A 15789-nucleotide genomic window follows, 5' to 3' on the forward strand; every position below is an offset into this window, starting at 1 on the left:
ATATGACTTTTAGAGAGAAAACTTACAGTTCTTTTAAGCAGTCGCTGAACTATGAAAATGAATTCAAGGGCAACAGATATATGCTAGACGGAAACTTTAGAACATAAAACATCTGTGTACAAGTTCGTCCCTCTTTTACGAAATATCCAGGTCTTCTACCTTCTGAAATATATAACGCATATTCTTCGACATTTTTCGAAGGCACGACAAAAAAAAAACAGCGGAATGTTGACATTTGACATACCTCTCACAAGAGGAAAAAGCATAGTTTTCAGTAATTAAACTTTTGGAACGGTATTTAAATTCCCGCATAAAAAAATCACTCGGATAAAAATTCATCCACATACGATGGTCTGGATGGGGTTTACAGAATAGAAAATATGGTCAAAAGGTGAAGAATAAAGGGCAAACTATATAAAGAATAGAGAAAAATGGCAAAAAAAATAGATAATAATTGGGTGCTGATATATAGCGAATACAGAATAAGAGTCAAAATAAATAAGGAATTAGAAAAAAATGGTCTAAAATATAAAATAAATACACTGGCACCCGTTGTGGAACAATTGTGTATACAAGTAAAAAATGAATAGTTCCATACTTAAAAGGGGAAAGGGGAATGGGAGATTTAGTTATCAAAATGTTCTTCTGTATGAAAATTACACTTCACATTTTTTTTTGCGTCCGAAGCGTTTATTCTGGATTTACCTTCACCAGGAACGCTCAAAGCCGAATATTTGAAAGCCAAAGAATAAATTTAAAAAATAAATAATAATGGGGTGATGATATATAGCGAATACAGAATAAGAGTCAAAATAAATAAGAAATAGAAAAAAAATGGTCTAAAATATAAAATAAATACACTGGCACCCGTTTTGGAACAATTGTGTATACAAATCAAAAATGATTGGTTCCAGACTTAAACGGGGAAAGGGAAGTATTGGTTATCAAAATGTTCTTCTGTTCAAGTATTTAAAATGAAAATTACACTTCACAAATTTGTTTGCGTCCGAAGCGGTATATCTAGATTTACCTTCACCAGGAACGCTCAAAGCCGAATATTTGAAAGCCAATCATGAATAAGCACAGTAAGAGTTTCGTTTATCTGATTTCATGATGCAATAGTTGCTAAAATTATCATCAAGTATCAACAATAACCAACATTTTAAATCGAGGCAACGTCAATAAACTTGTAACCTTTAACGATATTTATTTCAATTCGGAAATTTTAAATAGAACTACGTAAATCATAGTACATTGAAAGTTTATTCGAAAGTTTCCGTCTTCCTCCTTTAAATATCCAATAAAAAGAAAAAAAAGATTTAATTAGGGATATACATCCTAGTTATTTACCTGTCGTAGTTGTGTTAGGATGACATTGTAAGTAGCATATATTATCTGTTGTGTTAGGATGACATTGTAAGTAACATATATTATCTGAAGTATTGAATATATTTTCTTTATACATTCTAATTAAAATTCAGATCTATTGTAACTTGCGTCGAAGTCTTGTGAGGATAGCGAAATCAGAAATCTATATTTTAAGTAGATTGATCTTTTCAATGTTTCGTCAATTCAAAATGAAAATACCGGTAAATTATTGCCAAGTTGATTGTAATTTTTAACAAATTGGAATGAAACATCTCACTGAAAAAAATTCTAAAAAGAAATAAAAGTAAACACCAACATACAATAATGTTATCATAACTGAAGAAGGATAGATGGGGACTATTATCGGAAACAAAACGAATATAGCATTAGTTTATTTCTACATCTATAGTTTTGTAGAAACATGGCGGATTGAAGGATTAAGGATGGTCGCGACTCTGTTTCAAAAATAACAAGCTTTTTAAAAGAGTGTTATAAATTGATAGTAAATAAATAACGGAACTAAAAAGGCAGAAAAAAAAGAAGGGTCTGTGTCCTTGTTTTCGAGATCTTTCTAACCATTTTTTTCTGTTGAAGGTGTGGAAGTAGGACTACTGACTACGCCGTCACGATACTTCTAGTTACTTTTATTATTTCTTGTAATGCTTCAAATGATCTTGAAAAGCCAAAAAAGTGTCATTTTGAGGTTGAGAACAAATCCGGCAATTACTTAGCTAAATGGCTTAAAATTATAGACGGAATGGTTGCTCCTTTGGACATTGCGTTTACAAATAACAAGACATATAGTTCAACACCAGACGTTTTGCTTCCGAACAGATGGATATGGACATTTGTTCCTCCTTTCGGTGGAAAATTCTACATTTCATGGCCCTTGGATTACTTTGTGTATTCGTTCGGTCTACTCGATACGCATACTTTATATCCTACAAAAATCTACTTAAACGTTACTCCTCCGGACTGCAATATTACATTCGGCGATCCTAAAACTACTGAAGGAATTGGTAACGCTTTGCAAAAAATGGCCAAGGAGCAACACTTTTATAAAATCAACGAGATGTATGACTATAGCTACTGGTGTTATTTGTCGAGGAGTTCTTATTTTAATAACTCATTGTACTATGGTTTAAGTCGATACCTAAACGTACCATTACAACTATTGGGATATAAATGCTGTCGGAACAGTGGTGGAAAGAAACGGTTAATTTGTGACCACAAAAATGTCATACAGAATTCCTATCAACTAATACCCTTTTACATAGGACTTGTTTTCCTAGTATATTTTCCACTTGCTCTTCTAAAATTTGGACATGAAGCTTTGGAATCCAGTAATGACATAAAACATATCGCGTTACAATCGGAATATTCAATTATACCAAATCAGGATGACGACTATATTTTTATGAGAACAAGAGGTCATATATCAGTCTTTAAAATGATTGTCAGCGCTTTTGGATTGGCTGACAAACATCCGGTAATTGTGTCGAGAATACGACGAGTTATATTTGTAACATTGGCTCCATTTCTTGTATACATATTTATTTTACTTTACTACAAGAAAGGACGTTATTTGATGAAAGAAATAGTCAATCATAGAATTCCACATGGGTTTGTATCTGTTGTCGGTGGTTTTACTGAGAGTCTAGACCTGTACCTACCAATGTTTGGTGGTCCGGCAATTTCGCTCATTTTATACCTCATAGTAGGATTAATATTGACGTTAGTTCCAAGAAGTTTGTCTGATATCCTTCAGTTGGGGTTATCTCCTGACGAATCAACCTATTCAACACTTTTAACATTAGACTTGGTAACAATTGAAAAGTTTTCGAAGAAGAAATGCAGTCAAATATCTGGCTACCGGAGATTCTATTCTGTAATGAGAGGATCGTTATACATGTTAATAAATCCGTCATTTTGGTGTTATGTCCTATCGTTCCAAAAGACAAGATTGAGAAAAGTAATAGATAAATTGTGTCCTGGGTGTGTTGGGACGATCTGTATGGCCATTATTTGTCTGCCTGTATTTGTATCTTACTTCTGTTTCTGTATTTTAGAGACGGTATTAATGATATTTTATTACGGCTTTCCCTTTTGTTATTTTGTGGTGTCAACTGCCAAAGGATACGCAAAGTATTTCCAAAGAGCACAACAAAAACAGACATTTATGCTAAATGTTGTATTATCAATACTTTTCCCTATTTGCTTTCTCTTTTTCATGTTTATGTTGGTCATGATAAGTCTGGAAACTTTCATGATCATTGGTTATTTCATATTTTTCGTTTACTTATCCCTTGTGATATTTCCAGGATGGTCTTTTGGTTTCGTATACTATGTAATTATGTTCATTCTATATGTACATAGTGTATTGAAAGATTTTAAACAGGAATACCAAGACTTATTGCATCATACCATACAAGCATCCGTTAAAGTGGAAAAGGCTGCCTTAGCAACGGAACTACTAAATAAAAGACAAAACTGTACAGGCTGCTCTATGCCCGAATTTATAGCAATTACTAACAGAATTCCCTTAGAAATATTTAATCAAACTACATCGATACAGCATGATAATCGAATCGAATATGTACGATTTCGAAAACAGATACCAGGAGTTCGAAGAGATCTGTATCGGTTCGTTATCGATAGATCCTATCCCGTACATATCGCATTCTTCCATATCATCGTGCAAATTTTAGTGCTACAAGTTATCGTTTTGATCTCTATATTATTTATTACCACGTACATACAGAGGGAATCGTCACGGGACTCCAGTGACGTCCTGAATGTAATGTGTATTATAATTGTAACAATGATTCCAAATCTTGTACGTATTTTCTTCTGTAAAGTACATAACAATAAGGTAAGAAAAAGGAAAATCCGACAAAGAGTTATAGAATTTTGGAGAGCAAAGAACAATGTTTACATCGACGATGATAACGAGTAAGGAAAAGGACACAATGGCTCCATTTCATCTGTTCTGATGTCAATTACAAAAAGGGTTAATTGGGATCTCCAATTGATCTAAAAGGTGATTACAAGAAACTCGTAATAAGTTCATGGACATTAAGTTAAAAGTTTAAGGAATCCTGAAGTTTTAGCAGCAATAGATTTTTAGTTTCTACAACTTAAAACCTTGTCCGTATTTTGAATTCAGAACTTTGAAGTACTGAACAATTAGGTTGGTGACAGTACTGAACAATAAGCCTGGTGACAGTACTGAAAAATTAGGCTGGTGACAGTACTGAAAAATTAGGCTGGTGACAGTACTGACAAATTAGGCTGGTGAGTCTCCCAGTAAAGATATCTAACCAATGATAACATTTAACGGTACAACATTTACAGCAGCAGAAGCACATGAAATATTGTATAGATACCTGTTTATTGTTGACTATTTGTATCCATTTAGATGTCTTTTGTTTATTTTTGTCATTGGTTTGTGCAATACATTGTAAGCTAAACATTTGTTTCCGAATCGAATTAATGATTCAACTACAATTATATAATCATGCCAATGTGTAAAACTTGAATGAATCAATAAATAAAATCTTAACACTTACTCCACAATACCAGTATCCTAGATAACAGATTCAATAAATAAAATCTTATCACTTACTCCATAATACCAGTATCCTAGATAACAGAATCAATTAATAAAATATTAACACTAACTCCACAATACCAGTATCCTAGATAACAGAATCAATAAATAAAATCTTAACACTAACTCCACAATACCAGTATCCTAGATAACAGAATCAATAAATAAAATCTTAACACTAACTCCACAATACCAGTATGATCCTAGATAACAGAATCAATAAATAAAATCTTAACACTACCTCCACAATACCAGTATCCTAGATAACAGAATCAATAAATAAAATCTTAACACTAACTCCACAATACCAGTATCCTAGATAACAACAACAACAAATCTCAGAATGCTCGTAACCTCAATGTTGCTGATATGAACAACTCTAATTTTGATGACTGTACTTCACGCAGAGATTTTATAAAGCAGAAGTATAAGAAGACACTTGTACAATTCCATGAACAAATATGTACAGCAGAAAATCAATGCAGAATAAAACAAATAGATCGTTGTAGTCTTGTTATTGAACTTGTTAGCTTGAGAAATATTATCATCGTTCTTGTACATGTATATATTTTCCAGCAGGTGGAATCATACGTCACAATAAAACTCAACTCTTGTGCTATAATTTAGATACACTTTTTTTTAGCAATCTATGAAATCTATATCCCCGTTTTAAAAGTTATTTAGTACGTTAACAGAAAGTTTGCCTGGTCTGCATGTATTACACGTACATGGAAAAAAACAAATTGAACATTTAAGTCTTATTTCGGATAATAAATGAACAGCACTAGTCTATTCAGTTAGCCAAAGACTGAGAGTAAAGCGGCCCGCTAATCTTGTTAGCTTAATGAATTGCGCCCCTTTTTTTGATCTGATTCCCAAAAGTGATATCGTACTTCAACATTAAATTTCAATATTTGCTATTAACATAAGAAACAGTTTTGATCAATTTGTGAAATCTATATCCCACTTGTAAAAGTTCATAAACATATCAACAGAAAGTCTTCCTGGTTCGTATTGATACTGCTTTATGGTACAAGTTACACATCATGCACAACAGACATAATTTAACACCTTAGTAAGTGTTTGAATACTATTTTTATCAATACTAACATTGACTTTGTTTTTGATAAATTAAAACACAAGTAGATATGTAGTGTTGTACTGATATGAAAGGTTATGGTCCTACATCCTGTCAATATTATGAATTGTTTTTTTTTCATTGCACAAGGTCATCCTTTCTCAAGCTGTTCATAACATTCTTACACTAAATCCCGTGGATGTGTACTGATTGATATTTTCTTTTGGGAGATCTTGATTTATTTATTAGTTGTAATTAGCTTTAAAATGGCTTTCAGTAATTGCGAGTACTCTTAGATCGGTATGTTGTTTTATTTTTGTCTTCATACTGATCTGACGAGTTGAGATATTTTCAAAGGTTAGGAGTCTGTTATTCGGTGGTTGTGGTTTGTAGCTGTTTAACGTATTTGTTTTTCGTTTATTGTTTTGTCATAAATCAGGCCTTTGTTTTTCTTTTTTCGCATCTTGTCATGTCGGAGCTTACTATAATTATGGGTTTTGCTCATTGTTGGAGGCCGTGCAGTGATCTATAGTTACTTAAATCCATGTTATTTGGATTCTGGTGGACATTTGCCTTAGAGGCAATCATACCACACCTTATTTTAAAATAAATTACAGATTGTATCTATGTTATACACATCATATATATATATAACATAAGTAAGCAAATAGATCTGTCTATAGATATTGACGTTTGAAACGATTCGAGTTTCACTGTCATAAAAATCGACATCCATTCAGAACGATGGACCTGAATACATAATTAAGGTCTGCTGAATACATTAAACTGTAAACTGAACCAATTTTTGTTCACATCAAAGCTAGTTTGGAATATTTTATTGTGATCTAATTGTTAGAGAAGTGCATTTTTAGTTGAAGCACACTAAAGTTTTGTGGTAATATAATACAAAAAATTGTCAAGACTCATATAACTTACCAAAAGATGCTCAAACAAGTAATACACGACATAGTGACCTAAATATTGCTGAACATTATTATGCTACACAAGAAAACTACAACCCTGTAAAAGTCATTTATCACTAATACTAGCATTAAATTTAATGTTGTTTTTTTTCCATTCAGACTAGCATTGACAATAACCCACTAGCGGTTCTCCTCAAATGATATGAAACATTCATATCTATCGTAACTCGCTCACTCGTCTCGAATATTTATACTTTAATTATAGATTCAATATTACACTAACGGTGTTTGAGCAAATGACAAATGAGCTTTTGCTCCGTGTTGAAGGCCAGGATGTGACTTTATGACGAAGATCAGCACTATCAGTGCTGTATTTTTACTGTGGGTTTTGTCAGATGCGTGAACGAATATATCTTTGTTTTCCTTCGTTTCCGTTATGTTATATGCGAACGAGACAGGAACAACCTACTTAAAGCAAATTTGAATTCAAGTATGTTTTTTTCGTGTAGACATCGTCTTTTCTGCATCGTAGATAATAGTAAAATGCAACGGCAGATTATAACATAACACATAATTAAATACAAAACAGATTTGGGCTGGTTATAGATACAACTACCAATATATAGCCAACGAAATTTTTAGGAAACAATACTTTATACTATCTGACACTTTTATTTTACAACAGAATGTACAAAACTATACATTTTCAAATCATATGCTTTATAAAAAGCAAAAAGAAACATAACACTTTACTTAAGGTCAAGAAACAGTAAATGAGCTATGTTACAGATTTTGATAAAATTTTGCATGCAACTTTGGCTCGTTGTATTTTAGCTAAAAATCGAAAAAATAATGAATTTATCTTATTTATTTTCTGAAATATTACTGATTAAATTCTTTCAAAATAGGTGAACATTTGCATAGAAAGCACATACAATCGGCGAAATACGTTCTTAAATTTGTCTTATAATTACCAAATCTCCAATTTCAATTCCATAGATTTTTCCTAAAAAAAACATATGGTATTGATACATACATTTTCGTAAAAGATACAATAGAACAAAAAACACTACAATTTGATAAATTGATATTGAAATTGTTTCGCAAGTAGAGGTTGGAACTTAGGAGTTTTCATGTTTTTCATGCAATGGATTTTGGTAGAATTTATACCCGTTGATGTAATCCATTATCAATTGTGATGATGACGTTTTGTCAGTTTTGATACAAGTTTGAACATAAGTTTTCACACATGTACTACCATCAACAAACGAAAATCGCATTTTGTTACTTACTTTCTAACAAAACTAAAGTTCGAGCGTATCCGAAAATTTTCATAAAAAAAATCTTTCCATCTTGTATCATTCGGAGAACTTCCTTGTCACTAGTCAGTGCCTATAGATCTTATTGTCTACACACTAAAATTTGACTTTATATTCTAAGAGATTATTTGATAAATTCGGTTCTCGCACAGTCTCTCTATTTGGAAAAGTTTGAAAGTTTTTAATTGAATTATACTTAGGAATCAGCATGTTTAATTCTCCATTGCAAATTTCTTTTTCTTTTCCCAGAAGTCTATTATACTTTGTCTGACTTTCCTTTTCCGAACATTTTTATTGTGCACTCGCACGAAAAGCAGACGAATAAGATTTGGGAACATGGTAACGACGACAACTGACATAACGTTCAAGACTTCATTGGACTCGTCCGATGTAAAGTTTTTAATGTATCTTGAAATGAAGATAATTGATACTAATACAAGTACCTGCACACACAGAATCTGAATTATTATATGAAAAAATGCTATGTGAACGGGTAGAAATTTGTCAATAATGTATTCAAACAGATCTTTTCTGACTCCTGGCACCTGTCCTTTGTACAGAACATAATCGTTTTGAAATCCGTACTGAATGGACAACGATTCATAAGACATTCCTAAAGGAATTGTGTTTGTCAAGGCCAAACATTCGGTTGCACAGCATCCACTGTTGTTTTTAGCTTTATGGTCGAGTAGTTCTTTCGCAATTTTAACTTTAACGAGTTTTTCCGAAGCTTTGATTGTAAACTCTAGTAATGCTTGATACTCGTTTTCAAATTCTTTCACCACAGTATGTACAAATAAAATGAACATAATGATAAAATAGATAAATCCAAATGAACGACTGGGAAAAACGATCAATGACAAGTAAAGAAAAAATATAAAGTAGCCAATGATAGTGAAGGATTGCAGAATTATGATAATGAACATAAAGAAATAGAAAAGGCAACAAAGTGGAAATAATATAAACGCACATACACTGGATACTACTAGCATCCGTCTGTTTGATTGCTTGAAATGACGGACATATCCTCGCACGACTGACAAAATGAAGAGAAAAATTGGAAACCCATAGAAAATATACAATAACAGAGTTTCAACTATACACCAAAAGATGTAAATAATAAACAATGGCATACGAACAAAAAACGTAAAGCATCTTTTCATGTGACAACAACTGCATAAAGCCATCATAATGGATTTCCATCTACGTAAATGAAATAAAGTTATGAACTTCAAAAAGACTGGATTTATAAGCATGTAAATAGATCCTCGCATCACTGAATATACTTTTCTATATCTACTGAAGTTTCGACAGTGCTTTTTTGAGAATTTTTCTATAGTGGCTACATCTAGCATAAGAAGAGTTGAAAATGGCTTTGTGTCCGGTGGTAGACCTTGTTCCAAAATTTTAGAAAGATCTACGGGAACCAATATTACAATCAGTCCAACAATGTTGTATAGAATAAGGGATATTACTGGGCCTCCAAACATTGGAAGAAATAAATCCCTGCTTTCTGTGAATCCACCGAGAAGTGACATGAAACCGCATGGTATTTTATGCTTGACTATCTCCTTGATGAGGTCTTGTCCAAGTCCATGATATACAAGGAGAAATACATACACAATGATCGGAGTTAGCAATACAAACATTGTTCTTCTTATTCTTGAGACAAGGAGCGGATGTCTATCACCAAGACCAAATAATCCAAACAATAATTTGGAAATGGATATCGGTCCCCTTTGTTTTAGAAACAGAAAATCTGTATCTTTAGTTTCTAGACTTAACAGTTGGGTACCTGAATTATCTAACTCTTCTCCAGAATCGATAGCATGTTTTCCTATCTTTACAACAACAAGAGGGAAATACGCCATGGCAATTATTCCAATGTAGTATGGCAGGAGTTGATAAATATTCCAGATATTTTCGTTTCTTATGTCACAAATCGCTTCCCTTTTCTCCATGAAATTACGACAACATTTATAACCAAACAACTGAAGCGGAACACCTAGGTATTGGTTAAGCATATACCACGTGGAGTCTCTAAACTTTGAGTTTGTTGTTATATAACACCAATAACTGTACTCATAAAGTGCATTGAGTTTGAAAAGGTAATATTCTGACATGTTATACAGAGCATTGCTTAGTTCATGAATAGTGTGATTACCACCGAAAAGAATGCTGCAGTTTTCGGGGTCTGTTTGAACATAGAGTGTAACTGGATATTTTAGACTGTGCGTGTCGAGTAGACCAAACGAATAAACAAAATAGTCTACAGGCCATGAAATGTAAAATTTTCCTCCTCCAGGAGGTACAAATGTCCACATCCATCTGTCTGGAAACAGGACCTCGTCAGTCGCGTTAAACGTTTTGTCGTAAAATTTGAATTTTATATGTGCCAGCATTCCCTGTAGTATTTTTACCCATTTCGTAAAATATTCAGCCGACTCGTCCTCTATTTGAAATTTACATCCATTCCATTCCTCTATGTAAGACTGTGTTGCGAAAACCGAAGACAAAAACAGCAAGACAATGAATGGCGTCATCTATATACTTTGATTGCTCTGATAGAAAGAAAAATGTTCTATTACCCAATCTATTAATGTTTAAAGAATACAAAATCGGTTTTTGATAAAACTAACTAATATTATTATATATAGTTACATATATATAGTGTGCTTGTGAACTAATACGATATATTGGGGTAAGTAAATTCCATATGGGATGAGAGCGAAGCTCGAATCCTCATATGGAATTTACTGACCCCATATATATCGCATTAGGTCACTAGCACACTATGTAACGAATTATCTTGCCGACTATCTTAACTAGTGGCCTATCAAAGTAATCAAGTCTTCAATACCGTTAGTATAAAGAACCTACTTCAATTAGTCTGTACAAAAACACATGCCAACAATAAATACTTGTTAGCTTTAAATGTGTTTTATTAATTTATTTCAATCGTTCATCATCAATTTTTTCGTCTGTTGAAACGTTTAATATTTTTCCTAAACATCGTGTTGTTTTTATAAAGGGACGTAACACCACTACTAACCGTGTATTGAAATTAGCCCCGCCTACTAAACCAATATAGAATATACACGGTCTCCACGCGGTTGCTTTTAACCAATCATAGTCCTAGAAATATATAGGAGGTGAGATAAATGTATATATCAAACGCGTCTTAATGGGCATTAGCTGTCAAATTTATATTAACCGATTTGACTAAAATTCTCATTGTTGATTCATTACAAGTGGTAAACAAGAAACAATCAAAAATGCATGGACTCTTTATAATGTATCAGCGTTGCTTCAGGCTTGTGAATTTTAAACTAGACGCAATCTATAGGTAACCATCGAGATGACCCTTGAAGAATGCCGATTTTCTATGACCTGATATAAACATAAATATCAATACACAGACAAGCACGTGCAATCAAATCCAAATAATGCTAATTTTCCTGTGGATCTGTTTGCTTTCATGTCATGATTAAAACAAAATGTAAATCATCGTTTTTACCTGTATAAGAATAATTTTACATTAGTAAACGAAATGGTTCTTCCCGGTTGCTCCCTTCTTTCTTTTTCAATCAGACATTCTTTTCTTTTTATAACTGAACATGTTTAGAAAATGCGTAACCCAACTAAGGGTATAATTGAAGATCGCATGAATATTGAGGATTCAAATGACTCAATCAGAGGTTGAATAATTGACTTGCAAGCCAATAAAACATTAGTTGAACCAAATTGACTGCTTTTATTGAAATATTATTTCAAAATTCCAGTTCTATATATGTTTGAGACAAAAACAAAATCATATCTTAATGTGTTGTCTAAATCGTAGTATTAAAGTTAGTTTACAAAAAACAAATAAGACTTCAAGGTGTGATCAAAATTAATAAATCGAAAATAAAAATGGAGTTTGATATGTTTCCAAATACGAAAAAACATGTTAGTTACAAATAGCCGAACCAAGAGTATACTGTTCACCAATTGTCCGTCGATTGAATAATGAATTTTGGGGTTATCATTTTCGTCGCTGGGTTACAGTTTCATTGGCGTAACTCCTACATCTCCTTTTCTGTATTCATTCCTAATAATCAATTGCAAACTGAAAAATAACTTCTACGATTGAATTTTACAATCTTAATTCAAATAAGAATAAAAAATAAACTTACTATTTTTCTCTGTTTATTTTGTTATGAATTGCTCAAAACCTTTAAACTTGTAAGACCTTTCACAAGTATTTTATCATATGACATGTCAATCATTGTTTATCCGGTTTTAAACTATTGTTACATTAAGGCAAATAACTCGATCACCATGGATATAAGGAAGTAATAGCTGATATAATGAAAACGACATCCTTCAACTTCACCCCAGTATGCATCAGTCAAGTTGGTGTTTCCTTTGATACTGTCTGTAACACGAGTCTGTAACATGTAAATACTGTCTGTAACACCAGTCTGTTACATTTAATTACTCTCTGATAACACCAGTCTGTTACATTTAATTTCTCTCTGATAACTTAATATATAATAACTAGATTTAAGCAGCTATATGGAGCGAGACAGAAAACAATAGAATATATTATGATGATTTCTTTGTCATGGCTTTTACTGAACGTTTCACTTTTATGCTTGTAAAGATGTTCCACAATTCACATTCCATCTTATGAAAAATGGCCACAGAAGAAAGTCAAGCTCATAAGGGAATATATCAAATCATACGATCATGGTATATTACCTATTACTACTCCCGCAAGACAATATAAAAAGAGAAAGAGAAGATACCAGAGTCAACAAAACCCCCCTTTTTTGACGATCAATGCTTTTGAATGGGGACATATGGTTGGACCCCCTCCCTTTATCCTTGGTGGGAACCCCCTTTTATAAATGACTGGATCCGCCCCTGAGACAATACGTACGCCATCAAAAACCGGGGTGAACGCCGGTGCTCCACAAGGGAAAGATGATCCTGTTTCACTGGTGGCAGCCGTCGTGTTACTTGTTGTAAGTAAAAGTAGGAAACCGTAAAAGTACATTGAAAAGTCGCATTCGGTAATGTCACAATGGAGGAAAATAGAACAGGGTGTGGTTGGGAAAAAACTATACCAAGCGGAACATAGAACATATATATCCGTGATCATCTATGGCATAGATATTGCATAACGTTTAACCAAATATTTATGGCGTTAATAATTTTTTAGAAGGGATTTACTTAAACTATACCGTTTGGAAGCCTTGGAGCAATAGCTTCCTTAATTGTAAGCAGTAATCTTCTGTTAAAAATCATGAACGCAAGTCCGGGGATATCTTATCAACTGGGAGTTGCTTACTCCATGATGGCATCTGTTGGCGCTTATGGAATGTTGCTACACAGAATGGACATGACCAATGGTTTATCAACTTGAGATTTCTTAGAGTAAGAGAAGAGTCAATTACCAACCCCCTATTGGAAAAAGTTGAAATCTTCTGTCTTGTCTTGAAATTTAGTTCTCAACCGATCCTCTTTTTTTTATTTATAGATGTAAGTCAAGATAGGAAGCAGACGTAACTGTATCTGTGGTATCCTTTATTTCATGTCAATTGTGATAGAGCTTACCAGTAAAACATCCCTGAACTCGAAAAATAAAACGACCAGGAATACAACACTGAAAACTAAAGCAAAAGCAACACGAATGAATCCCTTTAAGCAAAACTACTCAGGTGCTTAAAAGGATAAGCAATTCCTGATGCATTAGTGTTGCTCATTATGTACGGAAAAATACGGAATAAGTTGCATTTGGAAATGTCACGATCGTAGAATATAAACGTGCTCGCTTTGAGTGTGAGAGGTTGAGTCGATCCCCGCTCAGTGGTTTTAACAAAAAGAATTCAAAACTGACATTTTCTGCTTCTCTGCCAATCTATGGCACGACATTTGGGAATGAGAACAAAGATTGTCAGCCGTCGGTTCATATTTATAATAACGTGTGTATGAGTATGGTAATATATCTACCTTTGAAGTTATCATGTTATTAAAATATGTATCAGTGTGTCGATCTAGTTCAAAGCATTTGCATATAACTGATAACGCATATAACATTTGCAGTGGGCGAAAGGGGTGAGCAGGGACTTCCTGATTCCTCGCACTGCCCTCCCAAACTCCCATTTCCCTCTAGCTACTCTGGGCCAATCCCCCCTTTTCACTCTAAGACGAAATCGGTCAAAGAAACAGAGAAAATAATATTAAACAAGAGCTTATAGGCGAACACAACAGTAAGCCTTGAGTAAGTTTGAATTTTAGAAATGATTGATACTAGTAGTAGCCAGACTGAGAGATGAATGATATATATAATATGTCTCTGTAGTCATGGTAGTAGCCAAGCCAGTGGGAAAACTCAACTAAAATTTTGTTCAAATTTATACTGGGACTTAGATATCAAGCATTTCCTTAATAATAATATAAATTCATTTTAATATTTGATTATAATCAGAGACATATATACACATGTGTATATATGTCTCTGATATAATATAGATTAAAACAGGACACTGATTGAATGATGTTATGATAGAAAGAAGCGGAAAATCAACGTATTCGTCCCTGCTAGTACGCTTCACGATTGGAGAGGTCAAAATATAGCACATACATTGATAACACTGAACTTCAAACTCTTGTTTTGTTGTTTATAACTTGGCAATCACAGAAGCCGCTAGATGAAGTTGAAAGGAAAAGTAGCATTGATTTCAGGAGGCGCCCGAGGTCTTGGTAGAGCATACGCAGAAGCAATATTAAAGGCTAGCGGAAAGGTAACTTCGTGTATGCAAAATCATTTACAACTGTAAAATTCGAGTTGAAGAAAGTTGGTATTGAAGAATAAGAATAAACATTAATTTTTGACTTACTGGAACATCAATAATTCGAGATTAAAGCAATTAAATAACATTCATTTAGGGTAGGAGGAGGGTCTAAATTATAAACGATGTGTAATGCTTTGCCAAAATCATGAATATGTAGTATATATGATATTTTCAAAATATAATAACAGAGACATGTGATACAATCTCTGATAATAACATGTATCAAGGTGAGTGCAAAATTGTCAAAGTTGTAAAGATTGTACAACCACTTTCATGTGAGTTGAAAGACAACTAAATTATAGAATTTTGCATATTTCAATAAAGATCTAGATCGATTGTTTTCTACTATTTCACAATGCAAGATGATGAAAGACACAAATTCTACCTGTACACAAGTACTAAATATTAATTTTTAAGTTACATTATTTTAAACATTTTTAAATAGTTCATTATATTATAATAATCTACAATGCAAGTGTGCTCTACATTAGTATTAGAACTATATACATGTATATGTATGAACAAATATTTTTGTCAGTTTTCTGGCATGCCACTAGTATAAATCTATGAGTATTTAAAATAAAAGAAGTGATTTCAAGAATTTATAAAATAATGTTATGCTATCTCATATGAGCATATGTATAAATTA

At 33.0% G+C, this 15789-nt stretch overlaps 3 protein-coding genes across 4 annotated transcripts in view; 2 read left to right on the forward strand and 1 right to left on the reverse strand.

Annotated features, from left to right (window-relative positions):
* The first annotated feature begins 1239 nt into the window (after positions 1 to 1239).
* Positions 1240 to 4936, forward strand: LOC127735821 (uncharacterized). Its single transcript, XM_052246201.1, has 2 exons — positions 1240 to 1377; positions 1963 to 4936. Exons 1-2 carry the CDS (start codon positions 1370 to 1372, stop codon positions 4322 to 4324), a joined length of 2370 nt encoding a protein of 789 aa, XP_052102161.1. The 5' UTR covers positions 1240 to 1369; the 3' UTR covers positions 4325 to 4936.
* The window catches only part of LOC127735840 (15-hydroxyprostaglandin dehydrogenase [NAD(+)]-like), a 67312-nt gene continuing 52923 nt past the window's right edge, over positions 1401 to 15789 (forward strand). Inside the window, exons 1-2 of one of the 2 annotated variants that reach the window (XM_052246231.1) lie at positions 1401 to 1416; positions 14828 to 15089. In XM_052246231.1, the coding sequence (XP_052102191.1) occupies positions 14997 to 15089 (93 nt within the window). In that variant the 5' untranslated portion in view covers positions 1401 to 1416; positions 14828 to 14996. Of the gene's footprint in view, positions 1417 to 14827; positions 15090 to 15789 lie in introns of those variants that run through there. The other variant, XM_052246232.1, reaches the window with a different exon arrangement.
* Positions 7632 to 10413, reverse strand: LOC127735824 (uncharacterized). Its single transcript, XM_052246209.1, has one exon. It carries the CDS (start codon positions 10320 to 10322, stop codon positions 8511 to 8513), a length of 1812 nt encoding a protein of 603 aa, XP_052102169.1. The 5' UTR covers positions 10323 to 10413; the 3' UTR covers positions 7632 to 8510.

This window comes from Mytilus californianus, unplaced genomic scaffold, assembly GCF_021869535.1.
Source record: "Mytilus californianus isolate M0D057914Y unplaced genomic scaffold, xbMytCali1.0.p SCAF_3, whole genome shotgun sequence".
Classification (NCBI taxonomy): Eukaryota; Metazoa; Mollusca; class Bivalvia; order Mytilida; family Mytilidae; genus Mytilus; species Mytilus californianus.